This window comes from Spermophilus citellus (assembly GCF_964194105.1).
Source record: "Spermophilus citellus genome assembly, chromosome: 10".
Taxonomy (NCBI): Eukaryota; Metazoa; Chordata; class Mammalia; order Rodentia; family Sciuridae; genus Spermophilus; species Spermophilus citellus.
Window position 1 is genome coordinate 73,721,258 of NC_138197.1, and position 24,508 is coordinate 73,745,765.

At 53.3% G+C, this 24,508-nt stretch overlaps 1 protein-coding gene across 3 annotated transcripts; it reads right to left on the minus strand.

Moving 5' to 3' along the window:
- Positions 1-627: 627 nt before the first annotated feature.
- ZNF385A (zinc finger protein 385A) lies at positions 628-17,036 on the minus strand. 3 transcript variants are annotated; one of them, XM_081310236.1, is made up of 8 exons: positions 16,916-17,036; positions 15,706-15,839; positions 6,630-6,740; positions 4,806-4,968; positions 2,583-2,825; positions 2,058-2,227; positions 1,747-1,842; positions 628-1,617 (listed from the first exon to the last, which is right to left on the minus strand). In XM_081310236.1, exons 2-8 carry the CDS (start codon positions 15,787-15,789, stop codon positions 1,387-1,389), a joined length of 1,098 nt encoding a protein of 365 aa, XP_081166362.1. In that variant the 5' UTR covers positions 15,790-15,839; positions 16,916-17,036; the 3' UTR covers positions 628-1,386. The 3 variants fall into 3 exon arrangements, with proteins under 3 accessions (XP_081166362.1, XP_081166363.1, XP_081166364.1); XM_081310237.1 differs by lacking the exon at positions 16,916-17,036 and adding an exon at positions 16,513-16,531; XM_081310238.1 differs by lacking the exons at positions 15,706-15,839; positions 16,916-17,036 and adding an exon at positions 10,275-10,406.
- Positions 17,037-24,508: the final 7,472 nt, after the last annotated feature.

Sequence of the window (24,508 nt, forward strand, 5' to 3'; positions counted from 1 at the left end):
CCCTGTCGCTGGCGCCGCCTAGTGGACTTGTGGCAAATTCTAAACAGCCGAGCTGCAATCCCAAACCTGGACTAAAGATTCCTCTGGACCAAGTTTACACCAGCGGGGTGGGATGCAAAGCTAGACTGCGCTAGCTTTGCACAAGTCTCCTACCTTGCCTCCTCCCAACTCCGTTTTCCTATCCCCCTCCTCTTCCTGGCCCCCTTTCGGCGTGTCGGTCTCCTTCACCCTACAGATACATCTCCCCATCAAAGTGCTCTCAAGTCATTGGGCAAAGACAGAGGCTGAGTCTTGAGGGCGGAGGGCAGAACGAATCCAGACTTTATTGTCAGGGAGAGAGAAAAGAGGAGGGCCAGGGTGGGGGGCCAGGATTGCTACATTGTCAAGCAGAAGGAGTTGATGGGGAGGGAAGGCCTGTTGTGGCCATCTCCCTCCCGGGTTGGAGGCTGGAAGGGCTGACAATACAGAAACCACAGAGGGGTGGGGGTGTCACGCCCCCGCCCGAGTTGTGCAGTGGAGGGGACAGCCGTGAGGTCTTGGAGCTGGGATGGGGGAGGCTACAGACTCGGCAAATCCTGCGGAGGGGGAGGGGGCGGGGGCGAGGCTTCTATTGCTTTTTGCTCACAGTTTTGCGGAAGGCGAGGCGGGGGTGGGCTTGGACTGGACACCCCTTGCCCCCCTCGGTACCCCTTGGGCGATGGGTGCTGGTGAAAAGAATGGAACCCGGACTGGGGAGGAAGAAGGCTAGGGAAGGGTCTATGGAGGCATCTCCTTGGTCCCACCCAAGTGCCAGAGATGCCACCAAGTGCTGCCCCTTGCGTTGGGCCCGGCTAGCCCTGGGGCTGGGGCATGGTGCGGGGCGGGCACAGTGAGGTTGCCGGCGGTAAAACCAAAGTGCTTATGAGGGACCCAGGATCCCGCTTGCCCCCCTCCCCCTGCGGAGGACGGGCATGTTCACGGAAGCGCTTCAGTTTGGGGTAGGGGGCCGGAGTCCCAGAGTCCGCTTATTGCCAAGAAATCCATTTCTGCCCCTCGGGCCCGGACCATGGCTTGTGAACCCCGTTTTGTGCTAGGTTTGGGGGGAAGGGCTGGATGGACATGGCTTTTGGGAGGGGGGGTGTCTCCAAGGGGGCTCGGGGTGAGACGGCCCCCCCTTTTCTAGGGGAGAGGGAAGGGCAGGGGGCGGGGTTCCCTGAGATCTGGGGTATTCCCCCCCTTCTGAAGCCCCCCTCCCCCACTACCCTCCCCTTTCCTGGAACCCCGTACCTCGGGGTGGGGGGGAAGGAGAGATCATTCAGGGAGCGCCGGGAGGGGCGGGCTGGGAGCCCGGAGGCCTGGGTCCCGGCTGGAGGTGAGGGGTTGAATGGGAGGGGACAGGGGTTGAGGTCAGTAGGGGGAGAAGAGGATGGGTCCGTGCGCAGTTCGGATGGGTCCCGGGGCCGGGTGGAGCAGTGGGTGGGTGATCGGCGGTCCCTGCAGAAGAGGTGCAGCCGGAGCTGGACGCAGAGACAGCGGGGAGCCTGCTGCCGCTGCCATTACCGCAGCCACCGCCAGGGGGCTCGGGAGCAGGCCTCCGGCTAGGGATTTGGGCAGCTCCTTGGAGAAAGTCAGCGTGCCCTGAAGCCAGAAAGCGCAGGGAGGTCAGGCTGCGGTCCGTAAACCCCACCTCTCCCGGGGCCCCGCCCGCGTCCCTCTTTCCAACCCGCCGGGATCCCTCCTCGGCGTTCCCCAGCGCCCTGGCCTCACCGCCAGCTCCCCGGCGCCCCTCGGTTTCTTGTGACGGCTCAGTAGTGGGTTGGGCTTCCCGGCCACGCCGTCTCGGTGCCGCCGGCTGGAGATGTGCTGAGGAAGCGATTGGGTGGTGGGTTGCGAGCCCCCAGAACAAAGCAACCGCCACGGGGCAGGGCCACCTCGCTGATAGTCCAGTTTCTGGGCCCATTCCCTTTTTTAGCACAGGGGTAGGAGCCCGAAGAAGGGGCCTCACGCAAGCTCTTGGTTCTCCTGACCCCTCAGCGGGTGGAGCTTCCCAGAATTCCTGGGGAGGGCCTCAGACTCACCTGTTTCAGTTGGACCTCCGAATTGACCTTGACATTGCAGATCTCACAGTGGAAGGTTCGGTCTTGGGCAGGAGCCTCTGGTTCCCCGGGGGTGGGAGGCCCCAGCCTAGGGTAAGCTTTGATGGGCCCCAGCCCACTTCGGGCCTCCAGAATTGTCTTGTGCTTAGTACCTGGATCCCGCAGAGGGCAGGAGGTAAGGGGTAGAGGAACAATTTCCAGGCCTACTAGACCTTAAATACCCACATTCCCAGTGACAATATTGGGAGGGATATACAAGTGTGGGGTTTTTCTGAGCCCCTTGGGTTCTTCCTAAACCCAAGGTGGGACAGAGGAGAATCACATGTGAAAAAAGTAAGGTGGAGGGGGAGCTGAGGCAACAGGGGGCTAAGGACAGAGGGAGATGGCTGGGGAAGGAGACAGCCTCCTAGGTCTTGGAGGCTCCAGGGATGTTGGAAGCCAGGGACTCAGGATCTAGGAGGCAGGACAGGCAGAGGACTGGAGAATGTGATTGGGGACAGTCCATACCTTTGTTATGTGCCTCAAGCTGGGACAGGGAGTTCACAGCCACCTTGCACAGAGCACAGTAGAGCAGCCGTTTGGCTTTCTCCTCCTCTTCCTTGCTGCCCCCAGGCAGGGGAGCTGAGGCTGAAGCCCCCCCTTCACCTTTGATTACACCCCGGCCAGTTTCTGGAACACTTGGGGGGGATGGGGAACCAGGCTGTTTCTCTGGGGATCCTGGGGCTGGACCCAGTCCATTTTCCGTGGAAACTGTTGGGGTAAAACATGGGTCACCCAGATAGTTCCTGGAGAACATTCTTCATGTGGATACCTAACCCCATTTCCTGGAGGGCAAGGGCCCAGGAGTCCCCACCCTGTGACAACATGCATGTTGTCATGCATGGGTCGGAGCCAGATGTGGTTCAGTTGCCACAGGCTGGGTGTGAGACTCCAGTGCCTGGCTCGTTCTCCATGAGCTAGGAATGGCTAGGGGGGTCTGGCCCTACCAGCCTACCTTGAGGGTAAAGCTGGAATTCTGCCCAGCCAAAGGGTGAGGCATAGAATAAGGATTCATCCCCCAGTGGCCTGCTAGCTGTTGGAAGGGGCAGAACCAGGATGAGGGAGGGCCAGGAGAGAAGGATGCAGGCATGGCAAAGGGAAACAGAAAGAGCAGAACCAGAGAGGGAAGAAACAGGGATGCAGGCTGCTCTATAATTCATGGCTCAATTAAAGATGCACAGGCCCCAGGCCTCAGCACTGTGTTCTGGCCTCTGTACAGGGGAAATTCTAGCGCTCCCATTCTCGCTCCAACAGACGATCCAGTTTCCGGGTCAAGAGGAGGACTGCAGTGGGGGTAGGGAGTTGTTGGGAAGGGAACTCCTGAACCCTGCAGATGTCCATTTGTTTGTCCATCCTATGATTCTTCCGCTTATTTCTCTTACTCATTTCTGACATCCTCCACCTTCATCCCAATCCAGACAGCACATCCACTCCCATTCTGGATAGGACTTCATGGTTTATGAAAGCAGGACAGGCATAGTTATCTTGCTCTGTATCCTCAGAAAGTATAGGACTAAATGAAGTAATATGTGTCAGGTACCTAGAACAGTGCTATGCAAGAAATGTTAACTAGTCAGATATGGTGGTGCCAGCCTGTAATCCCAGCAACTCAGAAGGTTTAGGCAGGAGGATCAAAAGTTCAAGGCCAGCCTCTGCAACTTAGTGAGGCACACAGGATCTTAGCAAGATCCTATCTTAAAATAAAAAGCAAAAAAGGGCTCCATTCCCAGTACCACACACAAAAAAGAAAAGAAATGTTATCTCCTACCACCACTACTACCACCAACGTCCCGCATTTTACAGAGATGTTAAACTGAACCAACGTGATCAGGCTAGGAAGCAGGCAGAGCACAGTTAGGACTCAGGCCCGCCCTTCTATCTGTGGACACCCGAGGGTGGTTCCCAGTGTGTGTGTGGTGAGAGTGGGGGCGTGGGTGGTGCACAGGCTTGTTTCTCATTCTTCTTAGAGTGAGGCAGGAAGGGCAGGCCAGGATAGGAGGAAATGGGGACAAGGGGGATGTTACGTCTCTCTGGAGCTGGCCATGATTGTCACTGGATGTGGTAATCTTAGGATGGGGTGGCTCATATCTTCCTGTCTCTATATTCCCTCTTCCCAGTCTTTTGAAGTATGGTTGAGGATGGCCACTGGCCATGAGGGAAAAAGAACTTCGGAGCTGGTTTTTGTAAACCTAGAAATGACATCAAAGATCTTAAAAGTCTCACTCTTATTCGCCAGAAAAGAAAACTGGCCCAGAAAAGTTCAAAGGTCTACCGGAGATCATCTAGGGAGTTCCTTGGTTTCTCGGGTTTAGTCTTCTCTGAGGAGAGTCCCAGCAGGGCAGGCACTCAGACATCCCAATTCCCTCGCCCAGCACGAAGGGGCCTCTCTCTGGATTCGATGGTTCCTTTTTTCTTGGGGAGGTTTGCCAGGTGGCCTCACCCTAGCCCCTCTCTGAGTCACTGAGCAGAGAGGACAGACAGTGGGGATTCTGTTGAGAGGAGCTGGGGCAGGGGGTGGGGGTGACAGGATGGAAATTTTACATCACTGTGCTTGGCTCCAGGACCCACCTTGAGTGGGAGTGGGGGTGGGGAGGGAGGGGGGGAGGGAGAGAGAAGCAGAGGAAAGTTCTGGAAATGGGGAGAGAACAGAGAAGACAGATTAGTTGAAGGATGTGGGGGATTCAGACACACCTGGGCGGGGGGCTATGCCTTCCCCATTTGGGGGGGTGCTTCCTGGTGGAGCTGGGTCTCCAGGTTCCCGGATGCCAGGCTCTCTGCCTCGGGTCTTGGCAGCCTCGATGCCTTTGACTCTTCGGGCGTGGCGGTTACCCTTGTAGTGTGCCTCAGCCTGACTCTTTAGGGATGGAAGAAAAAAATGGAATCTGAGATCACCACTTTTCATCGTCTGATCTCCCCACAGGGCTCCTCTGCTCCTAAGGTGGCCTCAGCGTGCTGCAATGAATCTCCCTGCATGCTGAGATGTACAGCCCCATGCTGATCAGTCTGCTGGTTCATGAACCTTGGGCAAACACCTAAAGTGTGAGTCTCTGGGAATCTGGATCCCCACTTAGCCCAGAACTGTACCCCACTACCACACCCAGAGCCTGACTGCTGACTGAGGCCCTCCACCTAATCCTGGGATAGAGGGGAGAGGACCACAAACCTGTGGGAGAATTCTACACTGGAAGGGACCTAAAATGTAGTCAGTTGGCATCCTTTAGACCCTAGGCCTATGTCCTGTATCTGTGCCCCCAGGATTCTGCCCTTGATTGTTTTACCCTCAGACTGGGTGTCGCAGGAGCTCTGTTGCCTGGGTTCTATCCTGATGACTCCCCCTAGGTCTCATTTTCCATGACTCCTCTACGGACACCCTAGAGGACCCTGGCCTTAAGCCCAGCTCTGGAGACAGAAGACAGCAGTAGAGACAGCTGTCAAAACAGAGCCACTGGAAGGGGGAGGGAAAGGGAGGGCAAAGAGAGGGAAGAGCTATTTGCTATTGGCTCCCCACCCCTCCAATCTTGTTCCCTTCACCAGTGAGCAGAGAAAGGGTTGGTAGAAAGGATGCCTGGGGACCAAGCTAAATAGAGACCTAATGCTGGGTTGATCTTGGCTCCACCTACCCACCGCCTGCCCCTACTCTCTGCTCCCATTTGTACCCCTGCTAAGAATGTACAATCCTGGAGGCCCAAGGTCACTTAGACAGGGGTAGAAATAAAAGGTGTAGATAGGCAGGAAGGAACACTGGCAGCCCAGGGGGAGGGCGGTGGTGTGCAAGGCCCATGGCATGGGGTTTGTGCGTGTGTATGTTTGTGTACTGGGTAGAGAAATAGAACATGCTTTTATTTCTCTACTCAGCAGAATGAGGCCCTGCTGTTTTTCTCCAAAAGCTCTCAGCACATGTACACCATGAAGTTCCCTCTAGACCCAAAAAGGAGTCCCAGTGAGTCTCAGAGGGAGGAGATCTGGATGGCTGGACACTTGGGTTTGGGGTGGCTTTTCTCCATGGGGAAAGTCCCATGGGAGGGGTGTAGGGGCCAGACTTGGTGTGTGATTTGGAGGGAAAAGGGTAGAAATGGGGTGGAGAGAAGAGGAAACCAAGGGATTAGAGGGAAGTGAGTGGGCCCAGGGAGGAGCCTAGCAGAGGCCAAAGAGGACACGGGCTCTGCAGGGGAACCAATGACCTAACTCAGCCCTGCACCCGAGAACCAGAGGGCCAAAAGCCACACTCCCATCCAGATACTTGTGTTCTAATACCTCAGTCCCTGAGGGAGGGAGGAAGGGGTCAGCCTCAGAGGATGGGTCTATTTCATATCAAAATACAAAGTGACCTCTTATTCCCCTGAAGTGTTTCCTAGTAGCTCTCACCTCTCCCACAGTGTCCCCACTCCCTGTTCTTCCCCTAATATCCCCTTAATCTTTGCCCCTCACCCAGAGTTCCCAGTCTCTACCCTCCCTCAAGGTCCCCTGGCTGCCCCCTCCCCCACCATGGGTGGGACAAGCAGCTGGGCTTCTTACCTGAGAATTGAAGCGGATTTGACAGACATTACAGGAAATGACGGGCCGCTTGGTCTTGAGCAAGGGTCCCCCAAAAGTGTGGGAGAGCACAGCCTTCTGCACAGGGTCCATCTGTGGAGGCAGGCTAGGGTGAGCCAGGAACCCAGCATAAGTCCATCCTCCCCCAACTGGCAGCGGCTGGGTTAAACCAAGGTCCCAGAGCTTTTTCAGACTCTAAGCTCAGTTCCCTGATTCCTCTAGCCCAATCTTCATAGCACTGGAAGGGACCTGATCCAGGCATTGGACCAATGCTTCTATTTCACAAAAAAGTAGAAGTGGTTTGCCCAAGGTCACATCATGAGTTAATATCTGAACTGGAACTTGATCCTGGATTCTTGCCTTGGTTCATCATACCATGAAGGTCCAACTCTGTCATCTTGACCTGTCTCCTACAGCTAGCGAATCTGCCAGAGGCCTGCTGACATGAGGGCCCAAGGAACCCTAGACCTTTGGGCCTTCCACTGAAGCTTTTGAACCATTTTGGTCCCCTTCTGGTGTAAGACTTTCTGTCAAGCCCAGCCTCTGGTTCCAGGAGACAGGTATTCCTCTCTTCCCATTTCTGGGACCCAGTTTGCCCTTAACACTTTTTCTCTGGACTTTTTAAAATTTTTTTTGGTATCGGGATTGAACCCAGGGGTATTTAGTCACTGAGTCACACCCCCAGCCCTTTTACCTTTTATCTATTCTTTTTTTTTAAATTTAAAAACAGGGTCTTGCTGCATTGCTCAGGGCCTTGCTAAGTTGCTGAGGCTGGCTTTGAACTCATGATCCTCATGCCTCAGCCTCTGGACCTGCCACGATTACAGGTGTGTGCCACTGTGCCTGGCTCTCTGGACCTTTTAAAGGCAGCACCTTCTAGAGAAAGTAAAAGAACCAGAAGAACCAGGCATGATGGCATACACCTGTATCCCAGTGGCTTGGGAGGCTGAGGCAGGAGAAATTGCAAGTTCAAAGCCAGCCTCAGCAACTTAGCAAGACCCTATCTCAAAATAAAATATATATTTTTAAAAAAGGGTCGGGGGGTGGTCTCAGTGGTTAAGCACCCCTGGGGGTTCAATCCTTGGTACAAAAAATAAACAAACAAACAGATAAATAAATCAGAAGGGAATAGGTGGCTCTAGCAAATAATGGGGAATAAGAGGGGGACTGGACAGCTGGACAAGCCTAAGGCAGCCCAGTGATCTTCTGAACCTTCTCTCCCTGATCACAGGGCTTCTGAGACAGGGCTGTGGGCTGGGCAGGATTAGGGCCATCTCTGCCTCCACCCTGGGTCAGCAGATGTCTTTGCAGTCTCCTGCCAAGAGTTCACATGAGGAGGGAAGAGGATGAGAGTTCCTCTGAGGCCTTTTACTATCAGGGGATAAAGCCAGGGCCTAGAGGCATGAAAACTGTCTTCCTGAACAGCCCTCCTCCCCTTGGCCCACAGGTGGCCAGGGAGACTGACTGGAATGCAGTTGAGGCTGTGGAGGATTGGGTGATGGCTAAGACCTCTCATAAGAACAGACCAAATGAGGGGTGAAACCTTATCTTCCAGGTGGAAGTAAGTAAGACACAATTGCTGGGGAATTGGGGATCCTTAGTTCCTTGGTTGAATCTCTGCTGGTGCCCAGGTTTTAGGGTTCCCAATGAGACACTGTGAGAGAGGGATCATGAAGCAGAGGCAAGTCTGGAAGCCCAGATGTCTGGACTTCCTTGCCTACCCTGCAGGAGTCTCACCGGCTGGTTGGGGTTAATATCAGGAAAGGGGCTTTCAGCATCCCTTGTGAAATGGGTGGCAGCCTCACCTACTCTGCCTCATTTTGGCAATGGTGGATGCAAGCATCAGGACTGGATTCAGATAAGTGTCTGACAAGCATCATCCTCTTGACTGACCCTGGGCTGGAAGCAGCCCCTCTCAATGCTGTCTTTTCATCATCTCCCATCAGCTTTCTGGAAGCCCCAGTTATGTTCAAGGAAAAGTCAAACAGGGGAGGAATGGATGTGTGTGTGTGCGCGCACGTGTGTGTGCGTGCATGCGCAAGGCAGGCTGTGATCAATCTGTTCATGGGTGGAGTGTGAATGAGTGTCATGTACTGTGTGTACATCTTTTATGTATCAACAGTTCTGTGTTGGGGGCTTTGCTGACACCATGAATGGTCAGGTTGTGTAATCTTCAGCTGTGTGTTTATCTGTGTAAATATATGATGTGCTTGGCAGAAAGAAAGACAGACCAAGTTGGAGACAGGCTTTAATCACAAAGGGGAGACAGACTGCTGCTCTCAGCTCCCAATCTCCAGGTCTAAGTCATTCCTATCCAGAGACCCCCCCAACTCTGCCCCAGGGTTCTCCTAAACCCTGGGCTTCCTCACATGCTGGGTGGGGAATGGGAATTCAGCCCAGACAGAAACCCAATCTGGGCCAGGAAACCTAAGTAGAATGAAAACAGTAGGGAGAGAGGAATGGGATGCAGAGGGGAGGGCAGAGTCTCCTGGTTCTGTCTCTGCCCCACCCTATTGCCCCAGCCTGTTCCCATGTGGGGATAAGGACCCAGGACCCTGAGAATGAGATGTGGACTGATCATCCAAACCTCCACCCCTAAGAATCCTGGCCCCACCTGGGTCCCTCTTCCAGGGTGAGAAAGTGACTCTTGCACAGACTTTTCTACAGGTTAAAGTCCAGAAACACCAACAGGGGGCATGGAGGGTAGCACTGGAGTCAGGCAGGCCTTTCCCACCTTTTCTTCCATGAACAGAGGAGACACCAAGTTGAAGGTGAGGACTTGTGGGCCCAATCCTGGTGCAGGTGGAATGTGAGCCACTGAAGTACTGCTCTGGGCCAAGGTCAGGAGGCCCTGGTGACCTAGATGAAGGATCCCTGGGGAGAAGTGGAGGCCAGCATCTCCCAGAGCCCATCTCACTCCACAGCCTCTTCTATGGGATGTTGGCCTACACGCTGTCTGGACAAGTCCACCAAACAGTCCCCGCCCATGTGCCCTCCAACAGCAGATGTGAAGGGGAACAGCTTTCTGAAGCTGGGGCAAAATGAATCAGGAAGGGCAATGGGGATAGAAGGGAGGAAACCAGATCATGATGGGGAAGCTCTGATTATATTTCCTTCCATTCCCCTTTATGTGTTGGAACCTGCTGTCCCTTGTTTGACCACCCCACTTCCCCACCCCTCAAAATGAGGTGACAAACCACAAGGGAAAGGGAGTGGAATCTCAAGGGTGGGAAAACCTGAGGAACAGGAAGGATTGACATGGGGAAGATAAAAAGAGCAGGTGGAAGCTGGTAGGGAAGGGGCGCTGGGCCAGGGCTGGTGAAGAGGGAGCTGAAAAGTGAGGTAATTTGAGGGTAGGTGTAGGACCTGCCGGGAAGTCTAAAGATCTGAGGGACTCCAAGGACCTAGGGACCAGAGGTTAGGGTATCCGGTATGGTGGCATCGTCTGGGGGCACCAGCCGGGATCCTGAGGCTGGTTAGGGCCGCGCCAGTGTGGGGGATGGGCCGGACAACCCGCGGACCGGGCGCAGGGAGAGGTGGCCAGCCCCGCAGGGGCGGGCGGGGATGGGGTGGGGGGGCGCTGCGGCAGCGCGGAGCCCGAGAGAGAGGAGGGGCCGGGTGGCTTACCCTGCGGGACCCTGGGGGCCGCGGCTCCATGGCCCGGGTGGCGGACCCGGGCGGGGGGCCGAGCCTGGCCGGCCGGGCAGGCCGGGGACGCGGCGCTGGTTGCCCGGGCGGCTCGGGGCTGTGAGGCCGGGCGGGTCGGGAGTCTGGGAGGCGGCGCCGGCCGGCTCTGGAGCCCGCCCCAGAGGCGGGGCCGAGGGCGGTCCGAGGGCGGGGGCGGGGACAGGGAACTGGAGAGGAGTGGAGGGGGCTAGACCCAAAAGACTAGAGGGGATGTCCAAGTGCCGACGCTGCTTCCCGGAAAGACCCTCTCCGGGCTAGGGGCCACTTGGCCCAGCGGCGAGGCAAGGAACAGATGACCTAAGGGGCCTCCACTAGTGTTCCTCTTTGGGTCCAATGTTCCCACCAATCCTATGGTCGACTCTGTCTAGTTCGGACATTTGTCCTTTCTTTCACCCCTTCCGCCCTGATCCTCGCTCCTCTGCTGACAGCATTTCTTTCGAGTCCGCAGACGACCCATTCCCAGTTCCCTCTGCACACAGTCCCTGCGCTGCACTTTTTACAAGCCTCTTCCCCCGCAGGGGTGGGAACTCGAGCCCAGGTACCCAGGTGTCAGGCACTGCTCTCAGAGATTCCTTCCAATGATGGAGCTGGGCGGGGGCTGCCTCTCTGGACAGAAGCGACCTCAGACTAGGGAACACATCCCTAACCTCTTCTCACCCCCTCCCCTCGCCCGACTCCGGCCAGCGCAGCGCACCAGGTTCTCTAAGCTTAAACCACGCTTCGTGCACTTACTGCCCTCTGGCGGTCGAGTGGGGACAGTACTGGGGCGTGAGCGGCAGGAAGGTAAAGCAGCCCACTCCCCAGGACACCTCGTTCTCTGTGGACAGGGCTTGGGATCCTACTATCTCATCTCTGGGTCTCATCCCCTCACACATCCCCTAAGGCACAGACATGATGGAACCAGGGATCTGGATCCAGTGAGGGGTTGCCTTTGGGAGACAGTGAGGGACGTCCAAGGGCAGAGGGAAGCAGTGGAGTAAGTGGGAGGAGAAAGGGGAAACAGCAATGCAGGGAGGGGTCTGATGGGTAGAAACTGTCCAGTAGGAAAGAGAGCTGGAGGTACCAGTCCACAGACCGCCAGAGGTGCCATGAGCAATAATATCACCTCCAGCAGCACCTAATGTTGATTGAGCCCTTGGAATGTGGCTGCTCTGTACTGAACTCTTTGCATGGATTATCTAATTTAATCATCACAACCACTATCTGAAGTAAGTACTATTATTATCTTCATTTTATAGACGAAGGAACTGAGGTTTAGAGAGGTTAAATAATTTGCCCAAGGTCATAAGCTAGTAAGTGGCTGAACTGGGATTTGAATTTAAACCTGGGCAGCTTGACTCCAAAGCCATGTACTTAACTGCTGCACAGTACTTCCAAAGGCCTGTCTGCAGCTTTTCTGCAGTCCTCATTCCCCTGCAGAATTTGACACTATTGATGCAGCCCGACACACTCTCTCCCTTGGCTTTTCCAACCCTACAGGAACATATTTCCTCTCCCGCCCCCTCCAGTAGCTCCTCTGTTTCCTTTACTGAGCGTCCTCAGGTTCCCATTGCCTAATTCTGCTTATTCTTCAAGGCTGAGTCCCTGACTATCCTTCCTTTCTCTTTCTGCTCTTCCCTTAAATCAAATAATAGCAATAACATAATAATCATAGCAGCTGATACTGATTGAGCACTTACTTTGTGCTAGGCATTATGATTATATAATACAATTGTTATAACTTTGTGAATTAGTACTATTACTATCCCATTCTATAGATGATAAAATTGAGTTTCAAGATGGTTAAATGTCTGGTCTAAGGGCACACAGCCAGTACAGTGGAACATCAATTCACATCCTGATAGTCATGTGCCAAAGATGATGATGTTCAACACCCTGCTTCACTCTCAAGTGTATTTTTGCTCATGCCCTTAATTCTCTATCTACCTATCTATCTATTTACCTATTTATTTATTAATAAATAGTGGTGATGGGAATTGAATCCAGGGCCTCATGCTTCCTAGGCAAGTGGTGTCCATTGAGCTACACTCCCTTGCTGAGCTACACTTCCGGATCCCATGACTTCTTCTTTTTTTCTTTTTTCTTTTTTTTTTTTTTTTTTTTTGTTTTTGGTACTAGGGATTGAACCTGGGGTCCCCAGCCCTTTTTATTTCTTAATTTTGAGACAGGGTCTCAGTAAGTTGCTGAAAGTCTCATTAAGTTGCTTAGGCTGGCCTTGAACCTGCCTCAGTCTCCAGAGTTGCTGGGATGACAGGTGTGCAGCCCCACACCAGGCGCCCGTGGTTTTAAACAGCTCCACTAGAAGCAGTAGAGAGAGGAACCCTGTGGAACTCAGAAACCTGGGCTATTTATTTATTTATTTTTAAACAGAGAACTCTTTTTTTTTTTTAACATTTATTTTGTAGTTGTGGATGGACACAGTCCCTTATTTTATTTTTATAGGATGGTGAGGATTGAACCCAATGCCTCATGCATGCTAGGCAAGCACTCTACCTCTGAGGCACAACCCCAGGCCCAGAATTAGATAGCTTTGCAACCTTAGACAAGTCGCTTAACCTCTCTGAGTCCATATTTTCTTACCAATAACATAGGGACATGACACTCCTATAATCCCAACTACGTGGGAGTCTGAGGCAGAAGGATCTTGAATTCAAACCCATCTTGGGCAGATCAGTGAGACCCTGGTCTCAAAACAACATAAAAAAGCAAATAACTTTTAAAAATGGAGACAATAACGGGCTGCTGAGACATGAGGGTAAATGAACATCAGGTATTCAGATAGGGGGAAGTATCCCCCACACCTTCTGATCCAGTTATACCCAACAAATGGCATTTTCTTAAGGATTCTTTTCCAGTCCTTGTTCATGTGATTTGCTTCAATCTGGAACATTGTCTAAGGCCACTTTTTAAATCCTACTACTAATTCTTCAAAACCTAAATTATGGGCTGGGCACAGTGGCGCATGCCTTTAATCCCAGTGGCTTGGGAGGCTGAGGAAGGAGGATCAAGAGTTCAAAGCCAGCCTCAGCAAAAGGGAGGCACTAAGCAACTCAGTAAGACCCTGTCTCTAAATAAAATTCAAATAGGGCTCCCCAGCTCAGGGGTTGAATGTCCCTGTTTTCAATCACTGGTACCAAAACACAACAAAACAAAACAAACCTAAGTCATGTTACCCACTCCTTCTAGGTTAAGCCTCTTCTTGCTTAACTTTGGTTGGTCCCTTAGGTACTTCCATATCCAGCAAGTCTTGTTTGACCCTGCCTTGGACTCCCATGCAAGCTAAAAGCCTCTGACACAGCTCCTCAACACCACAGGGTAACTGTTAACTTGTTATTATTCCTACTAAACTGTGAGGTCCCTAAGGGGGAGGACTGAGTCCTGCATCCCTGACACCAGGCACAGTGCCCAGCACATGATATATGCTCAAAATTTTTTTTCTTTGGTTTTTGTTAGTGTTTCTGTCACAATATTCATAATCTTCTCTCTGTTCTACTGTGTACATATCTTTTTTTCTTCTGAATATAAGGTCCTTTAAGAGAGGACTATCTCATATTTACCTCTCCTGTCTGCATTGTACATAGAACTGCTTATAGTCAATGCTCAATTTTCTCTTGTAAAATAAGAATAATAACAACAGCTGCCCCAAAGGGTGCTATAAAGGTTAAAGGTTAAGATATGAAAAGCAATCAAATGCATGATATGTCAAGATTGTTGTATTGTCATGAGCAACTAATAAAAAATAAATAAATAAATTATACTAAAAAAAAGATATGAAAAGCACTTGTAGACATTAAAATACAATGTGAATGTTGGGTTGGGTTTTTTTGGAGTTTTTGGAGAGTGGCTATGGAATAATGATAATTCTATTTGGAGTTAGATGTTATGGATTCAAATTATATCTTGGACACATATTGTGTCAACTTATATAAATTACTGAACCCTGGCTGGATGTGGTGTATGCCTGTAATCCCAGCAATTTGGGAAGCTGAGGCAGGAGGATCCCAAGTTCAAAGCCAGCCTCAGAAACTTAGCAAGACCCAGACTCAAAAAAAAAAAAAAAAATGGGCTGGGGATATGGCTCAGTGGCTAAGCGCCCTGGGTTCAATCTCCAATACAGGAAAAAAAAAAATTACTAAACTCTGCAGAACCTCAATTTTTGTTGTCCCATTTGTGAAACAGGAATATTAATGTCTACCTTGTGGGGTGTTGTGAAGATGAAAAGGAGTTAGATATAGAAATCCTGCATCCTCCATCCAGTATGTGTTTGTGGTCAAGTGTGCTTTCAGGGTGAATGATCTGGGTTGAGTAAGGCTGATTCCCCCCAACCTTTAGCTTCAGCCTTCTCTCCAGGCCTCAAGTTCTAGTTGACTGCGGCAGTTGACTATTGCAGAGGCTGCAGTTCACACTTGCAATCCTCCTGCCTCAGCCTCTGGAGTTGCTGAGATTCTAGGCACGCAGTACTACACCCAACTCTTGGACCTTTTTGGTTTAGTGTTCTCTGGGATCTCTCTCAGCATGTCCCAAAGAGTTCAGCACTCTCCACCCAGACAGCTTCCTCCTCCAACCCTGCCTGTGTCCTGTAACTTCTTCCTCCCAGTCACATAGGCCCGGACCTTGGAGTCATCCTTGACTCATCCTTTCTCTTCTCCCCCACCCCTGAACACCAGTTGGTCACCAGGCCTGTCAGTATGTCCTTGGAAACACCTTACCCTTCCCCCTTCCTCTTCCTCACCCTGCTGCTGCCACTGGCCCAGACTGACTTCCCTCCAGGCCCACATTGCTGGGGCACCCTCCTGACCGGCCACCCACCTCCAGTCTTTGCTCCCTTCCAGCCCCACTTCCGACTGGCCCAGTCACCTTCCTCCATGGCTGCTCTTAGCAAGTCATTCTCCTGCTCAAGAATGGACAGTGGCTCCCTATTTCATGTTGTAGTAAGCAGACAACTTCACCAACCATCCAAGCCCTACCTACTGATCCTATCTACCCAGCTAGGGGCTCTAGAGAGCTAGAACTTAAGCAGGCATGCTTGTCTTCCTGCTTATCCCCTCCTTCTGGATCCAGCATGTACACCCTGCCACCTCCTCACTGTCACTACCCCAACTTGGGTCTCATTACTTCTCTGGATGGTCTGCCAAACACGGAGGACTAAGATCATTCAAACAAAACACTCCATGTGTTGGTCGATAGCAAGATCTCAGTAAATATTAACTATTATTATTGTGGTTAATACTGTACCAGAGAGCTGACAATACTTGTAATTGACTAGAAGTGAGGAAGATTAAGTAATAAGAAGAGAGAAAGAATTAAACACAGGAGAAGCAGAGGGCAGGGCTGGGAAAGGAGGGTGGGGAAGGTGGCGGCTGCTACTCACAGTGCTGTAGTTGAAGAGGCCCAGGGTGGGAGCCGGCTCCAGAGGGAAGGGCAGTATCTGTTTGAGGTCCAGTGGAGGCTGCATGATGGGGGGCTGCCGCAGCAGAGGGAGGGGCCCTGCCCGGCTCAGGCTGCCTGGAGGGCAGAGAAAACATTCTGTAGGGTAGGAAGATTGAAGCTTGGGAACCCCGCCCAAGCCTGGCAGTCCCACTCCCTAGCTGCTCCCCCCCCCCCTCACTCAGAAGTGTGACCCCCAGTCGTGCACACGTGTGAGCAGTGTAGATACACTTCCCCTGCTGGCTCCGGAGCACTGGAGCAGGTCCTCCACTGTGGGCCTTCCCTTCTGGGTGGTTTTCGCTTCCCCCTTCTCTATCTTCCCTCCCCCAAAGACCCGTGGGTACTTTACAGACCCAGGAAAGCCTAGACCTTCTTTGCAGGCTGCCTGCTGGACCCACAGGGACTCTGAGCCCCAAGTCCCTGGCCACTCCTTTCTTCCCTGGCATTCACTGCCTTCTCCCTGGATATTCAAAGGTTTATTATCATCCCAGGAAGGACGGAGTCAACTGGGTGATTCATGCCACTCACTGCCCAAGGGGACCATGAAGCCAAGATCTGGGGGAGGGGCTGCAGAATCTTTCAGGTTCCCTGGAGTTATGATTTTGTTCCCATCATGACCCTTAATTAACTGCTGACCTCTCTGGGGGCAGGTAGCCAGTGGGTGGCAAATGCTCTGGGAAGTGGATGGCCTGGGCCACCCTCTGAGGCCCCTCTCCAACCCTCTTCAGTCCTCCCAGACCCTTTGTCTCACCAGGAGTGCTCCGCTCCAGCTCTGCAGGAACAGCCACCACCCGGCCTCTGACCCCAAGGGGAAATGAAAGTGCAGGCCTGCTCTCCAACTGCCCTCCCCTGAAACCTTCTTCTCCCCACTAAGTCAGAGGAGGAACTCTACCAGCTTCCAAAGGGAGCCCTGAGCGCAGGGGCACCTAGGACCCTCTGAGTTTCCTCTGGCCCAGCTGCCTTCTGCGACCCCACAGTCCCCCAGCTGCGGAGCTCTGGCTGCCCTCCACTACTCCAGTCACCCCCTGCCAGCAACAGGGGTTCCCAGGAACAAAGCCCTGCTAGCTTTGCCCCGTCCTCCCTTGACCTTCCTAGTGCAGGGGATCCCCAGGATCCTCTCCCATTCCCTCCATAGAGAATTCCCTCTTTCATACCTTCAGTTTCTGGTGCCCGCTGCCCCCAGGCAGTGGCCTGGCCCTGGCCCCCCAGGGGCCTGGGCCTGACAATGTCCCCTTCCCTTGGTTCTGCCCTCTGCCCCCTCCCTTGCCATCCCCCTCCCCCAGCCCAGTCAGTAGAATCAGCCAATCAGAGTCCTGGAAAAGTGGGGCAGAGGGGAGGGCGGGGGAGCAGGGATTAGGGGAATCTGAGGCGAGAGAGAGGGGGTGGGGAGGGCTCAGGCACAGCTGGGGGCAGGGAGCTGGTCCAGAAAGGTCTGGAGGGGGTCTCTCTCTTCTACCCAGTGCCAGGACTGGGTGACCAGGGTGCCTCAGGCAGGGAAGGCTCAAGGCTGCTGGGAGTTTGGGCTGACAAATTCTAGGGCCTGGAGGAGAGACTGGGATGCTTGGCTTTGGCCCTTAAGCTGCTGGGGGTCTGTATGTCTTGTGTCCATTTCCTCCTCTGACACCTTCAGGGTTGGGATGGGGTGGGCAAAGACAGACATCAAGTGAGAGAAAATGGTAGCATGGCAGAGCAGGAATAAGTAACTGAGGAAGAGGACAGAGACACTGTGAGAGAAGAGGGTGGAGAACCATGGAGATGGAAGAGTGAGATGCGATAGAGAACAGACACTGCTGAGAAGCGGGCGCAGAGCTGGAGGTTAGGGTGGGAGGACCAAAAGGCGGAGGACAGAGAGCGGGAGAAAGATAAAGAGAAGAGAGTGAACAGAGAGACTAACAGCTTGGCCATCTCCCCTTCCCGATCTGTCCCCTCATGGCCTCTCCCCCTAGGCCCCACCCGCCTCTCTGCCTGACACCCAAGGCCAGGGCAGCCTTAACGAGCCTCAGGAATGGTGACAGAAACCTGAGTGCTCCCAGAGTCCCCAGCATCCCGCCCCCACCCCAGCAGCTGGTTTGGGGCTGGCACTTGACCTGCTGGAGCACCAGGGACTGCAGAGTGGCTCTCCACCCTCTAACCTCCCACTCCTCACACCCATCTTAGAGGATAGAGTTGAGTTCCAGAAAAAGCCGCAGGGGGAAAAAAAAGAAAATCGAGGAGCCACTATGTGCCAGGCAATGAATTCTGAGTATTATCACTTTTAATCTCGGAGGTGACCGGAGCTATGAGGTGGCAAGGATTCTATGAGGAGCTGATAATATGTTTTTCCACTTGACATGTGAGGAAACCAGGACTGAGAGTAGTTAAAAAACTTGGCTGATGTCACACAGCCTGTAAGCACCAGGGCTGAGATTCAAATCGAGATCTGTCGCGCTCTATAGCAAGTTCTTTCTCTGCTACATCACTCCCAAAGGGCTCTAATTTAACTCTGAAGCAGAGATGTGAGCACAGGCTTCCATCTGGTTGAATGATAGGATGGGGAGAGCAAGTTCCATGCATTTCCTGGGGTTGGAGTCCTCATTTCAACTCCAGAGGGGGATAAAACAAAACAAAACAAAACAGGTACAGCCACTCAGTTCCCTGTGGCCAGCAGCTCATCTTTTCCACTGGTGTGAACCTTGGGGTTGGGGGAATGTGAGAGAGGGGTGAAATAAGAGTGGCGTAAGGGAAGGACTAGGGTGGGCAACTGGAGATTCATTTTCTCCTTTCCAGATTCCTGTGTCCTCTGCTCCACTCTGAAATCTGAGGTGTGGAGAGGGGCAGATGGCAGCTTATGGGTTCGGTGGGCAGAAACAGACTTCTTGGTTTCATGTAGCTCAAGCCTCAGGCTCTTCCCTCCCCCTCCTTTTTCTTGTACTAGGCATTGAACCCAGAGGTGCTTTAGCACTGGGCCACATCCCCAGCCTGTTTTTCAAAATATTTTGAGACAGGGTCTTGCTAAATTGCTTAGGGCCTTGCTAAAGTTGCTGAGGCAGGCTTTGAACCTGCAATCCTACTGCCTCAGCCTCCCAAGTCACTGAGATTACAGGTGTGCCTCACCACACCTGGCTCCCTCCTCCCCATTTTCTGAGAATAACAATAGGTGCCACCTTTTGAGGGCTTACTATATGCCGGGCTCTTTACATACATGGTCTTCCAGTGCATGATCCCTGTGCACTAGCTGGGTGGCTAGCTGGTTTCTCTGGCTCTCTCAGTCTTATTTCTCATCTGTGAAACGAGAACAGTACCTGCCTCACAGAACTGATGAGAGGATTGAACAAATCCATGTCAAGTGCTGGCGTGTCACAATGAGAGCTCAATAAATGTTTGCTGAATAAATGAATTCTCATCTTATAGATGATGACAGCTGGCTCAGAGAGGGAGCTATCTGACCAAGGTCACACAGCTATTAGGGAATTTGAACACTCCTGGCTCCAGAGGCAGGGCTTTTAAGCACTACACTTTTTCTGGGGGAAGGAAAGGGAAAAAGACAAGACTATAGGAAGGGCCAGGTGATCAGGAACTGAGGTAAAAAATTTGGGCTTTTGTCATTGGGCTAGGCGAGGGCTTCAGGCAGGTTTGGAGGAGAGAAGAAGAGTAAACTGGAGTGTGTACAAGTGAAGCACCCATGTTAGGCAGGGCAGGGAGGAGCTGGGGCCTGGCTGGGGCAGGCTCCTCCAGAGAGCAGCTCATTAGAGTAATTACCTCCCGCAGACGGAACCCCACCCAGCTCCATAGGGAATTGCTACATGCTTTATTAAAGACAGTTCCCAGTGCATTTTAGAGGGCCCAGCTCACAGCCCCTCAGATAGTGGACATCTGCCCATTTCCATACCCTGCTTAGCCGCGGGCACTTTGATCTTGCTCTGGATTCCCTGCCAACACTAACCCACCACCAAGCTGCATCTGGCTCCTCCATCCCACTCAGGCCTGGTCTCTTCCTCCTTCTCTTCCCCAGAAGTTCTGGCCAGGTTGGGAGGCCTAGCTCCTTGGCTTTCAGGTGGAGCCCCGGCCTCAGGCCCTGGTGGAAAGAATGGGAGCGCCTGCTGTGAGCTGGCTCAGGGTGTGGCAAAGCCTGAGTAGGCACAGGAGCTAGGAGAGGTGCTGGGCAGGGCTGGGAGTAGTGCTGCTGGTCTGAAGGGTAGGCCAGCTGAGACTAAGCTCAGAGAGAGGCACTGGGGTTAAGGTTGCAAGTGGTTAGGGCTCAAGGTGGCAAAAATCACAGGGTCAGCGCTGGGTTAGAATGGGAATTAGATTCTGTGGCCAAAGGGAGGAATTGATATATCATCTCTCCATCTCCATTTCCTTTTAGGCCTTTTGGCCTCTCTTCCTTCCTCAGAAATGCCTAAATCAGGGTGGGGAGTGGGTGGAAATCCTTGAGCTCCTGGGTCTTATCTTCTTGACCAAGTCCAATGTATCTGTCCCCTTCTGCCCCATCCTGGCAGGAGGCAGGTTGAGAGCTGGAAAGGCTTTGAAGTCAAAGATGAAAGAGACAAGGGGATGATTATGAACAACTACTCAAAACATCATCCCTAATAACCCCAGGGTGGGTGTGGGCGGGAGTAGGGCTTAAAGGGAGGAGGAGATTGGGAAGGGAAGAGCGGGGAAGCAGACCTCTGGGAAATCTGACTGGAAGAGGCCTCCTCTTTAAGTCCCGCCATTCACTGCACCAGGGACTCCATTGGAAAGGATGATGCAGAAAGGCTTGGAACTAGGAAGCTGAGCCCAGAACCACCTTAAACCTGGGACTCCAACTCTAGATCTTGAGCAGGCTGGGCGGGGACATCTTAGGGCCCCTCCAGGGCCACCTAGCACATGGACTCAGTGGTTCATTCTAAATGAGGCATTTAGAGCTGAATACCTTAGTATGGGTCCTGAGAGGGGACCTGAGCCTGGCAGCTTCCTCCACCCACCTCCTTCCTCAGAGAGGGCTAAGGCAGGGGCTGGGGTGTAGCCCAGTGGTAGAGCTTGTGTTTATGTTTGCATACATAAGGCTCTGGATCTATCCTCTGCACCAATAAATAAATAAATAAAAATAAAATAAAAATTTTAAAAAAGACTGAGGTTTGAGGGTTCTGGCACGCTTCCCACCCCTTGGTAGCCTTGGCACAAGGAAGGAGTTAATTACAGCTTGAAGGCAGAGTGCAGAGATGGCACAGGGTGGAGGACCGTGCAGCCTGTGCAAAGGGGGTCTGAGTCTAAAGTGTGTTGGGGGTGTCCCCCTAGAGGATGGGGGTGGTATTCAAAGAGGGCTGTGGAATATCTTCCCCTACTAGAATACTCTTGGGGAAGAGGCAGGGAAGAAGTCATTCATGCCTTGCTTCTCTCATTCACTTGATAGATAGGATGGAGTGCCAGGTGGAGGGGAGTGAGACATGAAGTGGTGAGACAGGCCACACAGGAGGAGGAGAGAAGGAAGGCGGATGGGCCTCTGCTAGTGAAGTCAATAGAGTAAGGGGAGGTCAATTGAAAGAAGAAAAGACAAGCAGAAAAATAGCAGAGGGTCTCAGGAGAAGGATGAGAGTAGGAGCCAGTCAAGCCCTCTGGGCATCAGCATAGATCCAGGTGTCCTCAGTTCAGGGAGGGAGACCACAGGTGTCTGGGCTTGGTGGGGGGCTGCCACTACAAACAGGGCACAGGAACCGGCCTAGCCAGGGTGGAGGGCAGAGGTCAGAGTAGGTCTGTGCACTACTGTGGCGGCAGGGCCCAGGGCAGGGGCCTGGAGCTGGAGCTGATGCGGAGTCCAGAGCACAGCTAGGCCCTCTCCTCCCCCATCCCTGGGGCTCCCTTCCCGATGTAGGTCATGAGGATGGGGTGGCTGTGGCTGACGGGCTGTCAGAGCCCAGCGGGAGTTCCCCTCCCCCAGTCTTACTTTCCCCATCACCCCTCCCTCTCCTGGTGCCCCCCGGCCCAAGGCAGGGGTGGAGGGGAAGAAGGAAGACTGGAAGGAAGGGCCCAGGAAGCCAGAGCAGGGAGAGAGAGGGGCAGGTCCCGGCGTGTTGGGGCAGGATGGCTGCGGAGACAGGATCTAAGCCGCAGGAGCCCTGGGATGGACAGTTTCCCACCCCCTCTTTTCCCCAGCCCCCTTATCTTCAGCCCTCAGGTTCCCACCTCCCACCACACTCACCTCGAAGCTACACCCACCATCTTCTCCCCCCGCCCCCCACTTCCTCCTTTCCCTCTTATCCTGGGCCCAGAAGGATGTCGGAGTGTCAAAGCAAAGGGTGGGGGGAAGCGCTGAAGGGGACGGGTCCGAACCTTTCCCCCAACTCCACCAGGCCAGGACCAGCCCCCTCCCCCAGCCTCTCGTAGACTGTCATATAATATTCATGAGCCTCATGAATACGCAATGCTCTCATTATGGGGCGGGGGTCTCACTCCGTTCTGCTTCCCCCCTTGCCGCTCCCTAGACCACCGGGAGAAGCGGCAGCTTAGCGAGGGGAGGAAGGGACCCCAGATGTGGAGCCAGATGAAGGGGGAGGGGGAGCCGGTCGCTGACTGGCGGCCGCAGTCACCGCGGTGCGGGGAGGTGGAGGGGGGTGACCCACTGAGAGGGACCCAGGAGCCTGGAGACTGGAGTCGCAGAGCCCACTCACCGAGGATCATGCTGGGGACCCAGGCGCCCGGGGTTCCGCGTCGCTCTGTCCCGGGGGCCGTTCTGGCCGGGCTGGGGGTACGGGGGGGAGGAGTCGGGGGAGGAGCAGAGGCCGGCCGAGGCGGAGCGGGGGCGGGGCCCGCAGCAGGTGAAGACGGGAGGAGGGGGGACCCGGCACCCCGGGCTCCGCGAGGGGGCGTCCTGGCCCCTCCCGCTTCCTCCCGACCTTCTACTTGCTGCCCCTGATCTCTGGGCTTCACCGTGTCACTGCAGCGGGGGTTGGGGGAACGAGACGCCCCGAAGACCGTGAGGTGACAGAGGAGGCTGAAAACAGAGAGGCCTGGGTCTGAGGGCGGGAAGTCTAGTTCTGGGCTGATGTCGGGCAGGCTGCTGGAGTGCTCTGGGGAGGGATGGAGCCCCGGATTGGGGGCCACATGATGAACTGGGAGGGGGTTGGAGGGAGGTGCTTCGGGAATGTTTGTGTCCTAGTTTGTTTTTCTTTTCTTTCTTTTCCTTTTCTTTTTTTTTTTTTTTAAAAAAACTAGGGCTTGAACCTAGGGGCGCTCTACCACTAAGTTACTTCCCCAGCCTTTTAAATTTTTTTTATTTTGAGATATGGTCTCCCTAAGTTGCTTAGGGCCTCGCTAAGATGCTGAGGCTGGCCTTGAACTTGCGAACTCCTACCTTAGCCTCCCCGTCGCTGCGATTACAGGTCAGGCGAGGGCCACTGCGATCCAGTTTGTTTTTCTAATTTAGGAGCAGAATGCCTGGGGGCTGGGTGAATTTGGGGGTTGAAGATAGATTTGAGTTGATCCCTGCCTGGGGATCGGAATGCCTGGGTCTTTTAAAGAAATTTTGGGGGAAGAGACTGCAATCAATTCTCTTGAGGATGTAGAAATAGAAGGTTGTAGCTGATATCATTAGCATAACTGGAAGATGACAGAAAATCCAGAACTGAGATGCAACTTTGTAGAGATGACCTGGATTGTCTTGGGGAGGGAGAGGGTGTACGATTCAGGGAGAGCTTCTAGAAGAGCATGGTGAGGTGAGGGGAGAATGGAAAGAGGACAGATATTGAGTTGGGGAGAATGTCAGTTCGAAGGGGGCACACAGGACACTTGTTTGTATTCTAAGGCCAACAAGGGGCCGGGGGAAGAAGTCAGGCAACTGGGACCCCAGCACAAGGCTGGAGTCTGGGAGTCTGCTGAGGTGTCTGGGGAGGATGCAGCTGCTACAGCCTGGACCTGTCCATACCTGCCTGGAGAGGGAGGGTGCCAGGCAGATTTCCCAGAATGCCAAGCAGCCAGCTTCAGGCCAACCCCAGCCAGAGGGAAAGGGGATGTACTTGGGAACAGGAACACTTGGGATTTAGGGAGGGTGGAAACAGGGAGAAAGAGGTCAGTGGAAGGGGTGGTGGGATTAGAATCTCATAACTGTTTAGGAGGGGGAAGGAGGACTGGCATTCCTGGGTTCTGGAGGCAAGTTAGAGTTGGATAACCAAATAAGGTGCAAGAAGTTTGGGTTCCTAATTCTGGGCACTAGCAATCTCTTGCCACATTGACTTGGTTTGAAGAAAAGATCTGTTTTTGCATCTGTCAAGGTGCTCTAGCTCAAGGGCAACAGAATGCTGGGGGTGCCAAAGCCTTGGTATTGTTCTGACCAAGAGGTTCAAAGATCTTGGGACTGTGACCTGGCTGTCCACGATTGGCCTTGGGGGAGGATATGAAGTCTCTATGTCTCTCAGAGGAGGTCCTCTTATGGTATGTGTGTGTGTGTTACCAGGAAATTGAACCCAGGGTTGCTCTACCACTAAGCTGTATCCCTAGCCCTTTTACTTTTTAAGACAGGATTCTACTAAATTGACCAGGCTGACCTTGAACTTGAGATCTTTTTGCTTCAGTCTTCTCAGTTGAATTGCTGGCATTACAGGTGTGTCTTCTTGCTCTGGGTCTGAACTGCCACCATAGGGTTCTACCCCAGTGTCATGAACCCTCTTTTCTTAGACCCTGCCTCTACTCTTCTCTTCCTGTGTTGTCTCTCTTGGGTGGACTCTAAGACTAAAAAGGGCCAGCGCTAGGCATGGTTGACCTGTGATAGAGCCCCCTTTGCCCTTAGTCCT